This window comes from Dreissena polymorpha, chromosome 11 (assembly GCF_020536995.1).
Source record: "Dreissena polymorpha isolate Duluth1 chromosome 11, UMN_Dpol_1.0, whole genome shotgun sequence".
NCBI classification, from domain to species: domain Eukaryota; kingdom Metazoa; phylum Mollusca; class Bivalvia; order Myida; family Dreissenidae; genus Dreissena; species Dreissena polymorpha.
Genome location: NC_068365.1, coordinates 22,294,012 through 22,300,059, shown reverse-complemented (window position 1 = coordinate 22,300,059; position 6,048 = coordinate 22,294,012). Strand labels below are relative to the sequence as shown.

Sequence of the window (6,048 nt, the reverse complement as noted above, 5' to 3'; positions counted from 1 at the left end):
TGAGCTGAGCTAAAATCACTCGTCTGATAGCTCCGCTAAAATTTACAATCCGAACTTCCGGGCAATATGCGCAATGAAAGTAGCAAGTACTTCATGTAAAGTTTCATTGAAATCCAACCGAATTCAAATTCAGGGGAAAAATAGCGGGCAAACTTATGGCGGTCAACGGACAAACGGTCTGTAGAAACCAATGCTACGTGGATGGAAGGGATATAAAGAAGGGGCCCTGGGGGCCTAGGTCGCTCACCAGAAGTCAAGACTAGGCAGGGTTCGAAGGTCAAAGACCTATAAACTCCATAAAATTTAAAGTGTTCAAATCTACAGATTACAGGAGCTCGATCTGATTTTGGTGGAAAATACACTTTCGAAAAAATGACTGTAGCTTAAATATTTTAGCAGTTTAGGAGTTACGCACCCGGAAGGAATGCCACGGACAATTGGATAGACGGACGGACAACTGCAAATGCACTCTGAGGGGGGGGGGGGGCATAAAACATAAAAATCAATGCATGTTAAAACATCAATGCATATCAAGACAACTGAAAATTAAAATTATGTACAGTACTTACTGTCAAGAATTCTTTTAAAGTTTGAAGAAAGTTTGGATTTCAATTCTTTCTAGTCGAAAATCACAACTTTTCTTGCCGACCGCCAAGTCAAATATGGTTACTGACTTCTGAGTAAGACTCGTGTGCAAAATTCCCGCCTTTTTAAAGCGGCACGTTATCAAAGAAAAAATCGGAAACTTCAAAGCTTTGTCGGCTTCTCAGCAATATGACGTCGGAACGACAAATCAACTTTACAAAGTAATGTTTAGGAATACAGTCACACCTGTCTAAAGCAGCCAGTCAAACATCCTTATTTTTGGAGAGATATATTCATTTAAAAGAGCTCAAAATCTCTTAAATCGGATTTTGGTGAAAATACACTTTCGAAAAAAAAAGTTTTAAAAATTTGAAAATTGCTATTAATGATCTCCACGAAAGTATCTGGCCCGCCCGGGAATCGAACCCAGGCCGCCTGCGTGCCAATCTGACGCGCAACCGACTGAGCTAGCCGGCGGAACAGTTATACAACCAGCAAAATCCATGTAAAGTGTGGTTAGGTTAGCTGTTTCTGTTACTGCTAGTTACGACGACGACGACGACGACGACGACGACGACGATGATGATGATGATGATGATGATGATGATGATGATGATACTTTTGTCACTTCCAATATTAGGTTAATACAATGTATTTGAGTTTGAAAAAAAGTTTACACATCGGCAGACTATTTCATTTATTAAGAAATACATAATTTATGTACCATATACGTAGGCCATTTTCATTTTTATGAGTTTTTTTGGTATGTACCAAATACGTTTTGGCGAGCATAGAAAAACTTATTCCAACCGAATATGGTACAATGTTTGTACCATATTCGGTCGAAAATTGTACCATCTTCGGTCCGAGTATGGTACATTTGTACCATATTCGGCCGAATATGGTACAAATGTACCATATTCGTTTTTGTACCAAATACGGTCCGACAGTGCAGTGAGATGTACCCAATAGTACGACGGCGAGTGCAGAACTACGTACTCGAATAGGCTACAAAAAAAGGATTTCTATGCGCCAGGCCGCGTCGCAGGATAAAGAGTAAGTTTTATCGTAGATCTTTGATTAAATGTTTAATAATTCCGCGTTTACACTTCAATAGAATGCAAATTTATCGTCTTAATCGATGTTCATGCGATATCATTATAATTTTTATTTTAAAAGATACCTATCTAGTATTTTTAAAATAAATATCGTTATTTCGTGTCTCGATGAGGCGCCGAAAATAATCTTTAAGTCTTAATTCTTAATTGTATTCCACTGATGCAACTTTATTCGTGTCCCACTTACTAGATACTTTCAGAATGGGAAGTAACGACCAACTCCCCGTTCGTTAAAAACGTATAACTTCAGTTCATCGACGTTATCTCGAAAACCGTTAAAGGAGGCTTTTCACATTATGGTAAATTGACAAAATATAAAAATGTTTCAGATTCGCAACTTTTCGTTGAATTATAATATTTGTGAGGAAACAGTAAAACTGAACGTTTACCATGCTCTAAAATATCCATTATACGCATCTTTTGACGATTTAAAAACCTGAAAATTATAAAGCGTTGCAACGCGAAACGATTGAATAATTTGGAGAGTTCTGTTGTTGTCGTTATATTACGACGAGGATTGCTTATATAAAGTATAAAATACATCACTCGTTGTATGAGCACGGATGAACGAGTGGTCTAAGCGATAGTCTTTTACTCCAGGGGTCAGTGGTTTTAGCCCAGTTGAGGGTTCCTTTTTTCTTTCTTTAATTTTATTCTAGTTGTTTTACTGGAGCTTTTTAGATCCTTTTTTTACATTAATCAATATAACGCATTAAATGACAAAAGTCAATACATGCCAAAATCTGTGAAAAGGCCCCTTTAATCAGATTTTCTGATTATTTCCAAGTATTGCGTTTCCAATTTGTTCTTTCGTAAGCTAATTAGAAAATTAATGTTTAAGTCAAACTCCGGCATTCCTTATAATCGCTATTTAAAACCCGGCCCTATCTCGATTTATCATGGCTCGATTTCTAATTGTCGGCATAGGTTTTACTTAAAAACTACCCCGGATGCTCATAAATATACTACAAAGAACCCATTGTATGGAAAATATACTAAAACGTATGGCCGGGTACTTTTAAACGAATTTTCCATACAAGGTGTTTATGGAAGTAGATTTAAGAGAAACAGAGGTACTTTTAAGTACTGCCTGAGTCGACAATAACCAATGAAGAGTTGAAATGCTTATTTATCAAATGATAAATCGACATCTTACCTTCAGGTTCCAATTCTTTTTAACACCTTTTGATACAAACAAAAGCTGTCCTTTTAATTTCACAGAGCAGAACAGAAAAGAACACAACAGAAAGGGCTGCACAAATGACAAGGGCTGCATTGATGACAAGGGCTGCACTGTTGATGACAAGGGAAGCACAGATGACAAGGGCTGTATTGATGGCACGTGCGCCGCAGAAGACAAAGGCTGCAATGATGATGCCACAAGCCGCAAAGATGACAAGGGCTGCAGAGATGACAAGGCCTGCATTGATGACAAGGACTGCAATGATTATAATAAGGGCTTCACAGATGACAAGGGCTACATTAATAACAAGAGCTGCATCGATGACAAGGGCAGCCCTGTTGAAAAGGCCCGCACTTATGACAAAGAGTGCACTGATGACACGGGCTGCAACGACGATAACAAGGGCTGCACTGCTGATGACAGGGGCAGCACAGATGACAAGGGCTGCATTGATGGAAAGGGCTCCAGAGATGACAATGGCTGCATTGATAATGCCAAAGGCCACCTAGATGACAAGCGCTGCGCAGATGACACGGGCTTCACAGATGACAAGGGCTACGCAGATGAAAAGGGCTTCAATTATGAAAAGGGCTGCAATGATAATGATAAGTGCTGCACCGATGATGACACGGGCTGCAATTATGATGATAAGAGCTGCACAGATGACCAGAGCTGCACTGATGAAAAGGGCTGCACAGATGACGCAGGCTGCGCATATGAAAAAGGCAGCGCAGATGACGAAGGCTGCGCAGATGACAATGAATATACAAATGGAACGAGCTGCACAGATGACACGAGCTTCGCAGATGTCAAAGGCTGCGCAGATGAAAAAGGCAGCGCAGATGTCAAAGGCTGCGCCGCATATGACAAGGGATGCACATATGATACGGGCTGCACAGATAACAAAGGCTGCGCAGATGACAAGAGTCTCACATATGACAAGGGATGCACTGATGACAAGGGCTGCACAGTTGATACGGGCTGCGCAGATGACAAAGGCTTTGCCGATGACAAAGGCTCCGAAGATGACAAAGGCAGCGCATATGACAAAGGCTGTGCAGATGACGAGGGTCTCACAGATGACAAGGATGACAAGGGCTGCGCAGATGACAAAGGCTGCGCAGATGACAAAGGCTTCTCAGATAACAAGGGATGCACTAATGAAACGGGCTGCGCAGATGACAACGGCTACGCAGATGACAAAGGCTGCACAGATGACAAGAGCTTCGCAGATGACAAAGGCTGTGCAGATGACACGGGCTGCGCAGATGACAAATACTGCGCAGATGACAAAGGCTGCGCAGTTGACAAAGGCTGCGCAGATTACAAAGGTTGCGCAGATGAAAAAGGCTGCAAAGATGACAAGGTATGCACAGATGAAACGGGCTGCGCAGATGACAACGGCTATGCAGATGATAAAGGCTGCACAGATGCCACAGGCTATGCTGATGACAAAGGCTGCGAAGATGACACGGGCTGTGCAGATGACCAAGGCTGCGCAGATGACAAAGGCTGCGCAGATGACAAAAGCTGCGCAGATGACAAATGCTTCGTAGATGACAACGGCTGCACAGATGACAAAGGCTTCGCAGACGACAAGGTATGCACAGATGACAAAGTATGCACAGATGACAAAGGCTGCGCAGATGACAATGGATGCATAGATGATAAAGGCTGCGCAAATAACAAAGGCTGTGCTGACGACAAGGGATGCGCAGATGACAAAGGCTGCACATATAACAAAAGCTGCGCAGATGACAAGGTATGCCCAGATGACACGAGCTGCGCAGATGACAAAGGCTACGCAGATGACAAAGGCTGCACCGATGACACGGGTTGCGCATATGACACGGGCTGCGCAGATGACAAAGGCTGCGCAGATGACAAAGGCTGTGCAAATGACAAGGTACGCACAGATTACAAGGTCTGCGCAGATGACAAAGGCTGCGCAGATGGCAAGAATCTTACAGCTTACAAGGAATGCGCAGATGACAAATGCTGCGCAGATGACAAGGGGTGCACAGATGACACGGGCGGCGCAGATGAAAAAGGCTGCGCAGATGACAAAGGCTGCACAGATGAAAAAGGCTGCGCAGATGACAAATGCTGCGCAGATGACGAAGGCTGCGCAAATGACAAAGGCTGCGCAGATGATATGGTATGCGCAGATGACACGGGCTGCGCAGATGGCAAAGGCTACGCAGATGACAAAGGCTGCACCGATGACACGGGTTGCGCATATGACAAGGGCTGCGCAGATGACAAAGGCTGCGTAGATTACAAAGGCTGCACAGATGAAACGGGATGCGCAGATGACAAAGGCTACGCAGATGATGACAAATGCTGCACAGATGACAAAGACTGCGTAGATAAGAAAGACGGTGCAGATGACAAAGGGTGCGCAGATGACAATGGCTATACAGATGCCAAGGGCCTAACGTATGACAAGGTATGTGCAGATGGCAAGGGCTGCAATGGTACTGACAATGGCATCGTTGATGACATGGGATGCAATGATGATGACAACGGGCTTCAGGATTGCATGATACTAGTTGATGACAAGAACCTGCAGCCATTAAAGGAAGACGCCAATAGTGGCTTTACTAAGAAGAATGCGTCGGGCACAGGACGGCAACTCCTAAAAAGAATCCGTGCAGTATTAAAACGATTATGTTGCATTCAGGAGATAAAAGACTAACTCGTAAACATTGTTTGTGCACTTGTGTTATTCAATTCAAATACAGTTTGATAAACATAATTATCTTCATTATATTTCTGATATTATTTAATTAAGCAATAATAATTAATATGCAACCATGTAAGTGAATTTGCATGAACCGCAGAAACACAGGTGTTTGCCTTCGAAATGCAATTCATGTTATAAGTCTGCGATATCAAAATACAAAAGTTTGCACAACATTACCTACAGCCTATTGCCTACGAAATAAACCCGACTGTATTTTGAAATTTAATTAAGTTATATTTTCGGTCTCATGATGATGACATGTAAACGTGCTCACATGGAACTGGAATGCTCCTTCTACAGATTATAAATTATAATGAACCAACGCGACAAATGAATCAACGAAAATCATTGTAAATGTATGTTGGGTATAAAAAATATTAATCACAGTACATTTCTACTTTGATTTATTTAATGAT

At 42.2% G+C, this 6,048-nt stretch overlaps 1 protein-coding gene across 1 annotated transcript; it reads left to right on the top strand.

The window, feature by feature from the left end:
* The first annotated feature begins 1,904 nt into the window (after positions 1 to 1,904).
* On the top strand, positions 1,905 to 5,584 carry LOC127849680 (prestalk protein-like). Its single transcript, XM_052382427.1, has 4 exons — positions 1,905 to 1,911; positions 2,925 to 4,073; positions 4,443 to 4,955; positions 5,001 to 5,584. The coding sequence occupies exons 1-4, from the start codon at positions 1,905 to 1,907 to the stop codon at positions 5,582 to 5,584; spliced, it is 2,253 nt and encodes a 750-aa protein (XP_052238387.1).
* Positions 5,585 to 6,048: the final 464 nt, after the last annotated feature.

What these genes read in the sequence shown, in the direction of transcription:
- LOC127849680 (XM_052382427.1), top strand. An exon ending in GGGCTGCGCAGATGACAACG is followed by an intron (nt 4,074 to 4,442) that starts GCTACGCAGATG and finishes AATGCTTCGTAG; the next exon opens with ATGACAACGGCTGCACAGAT. An exon ending in AGGCTGCGCAGATGACAAAG is followed by an intron (nt 4,956 to 5,000) that starts GCTGCACAGATG and finishes AATGCTGCGCAG; the next exon opens with ATGACGAAGGCTGCGCAAAT.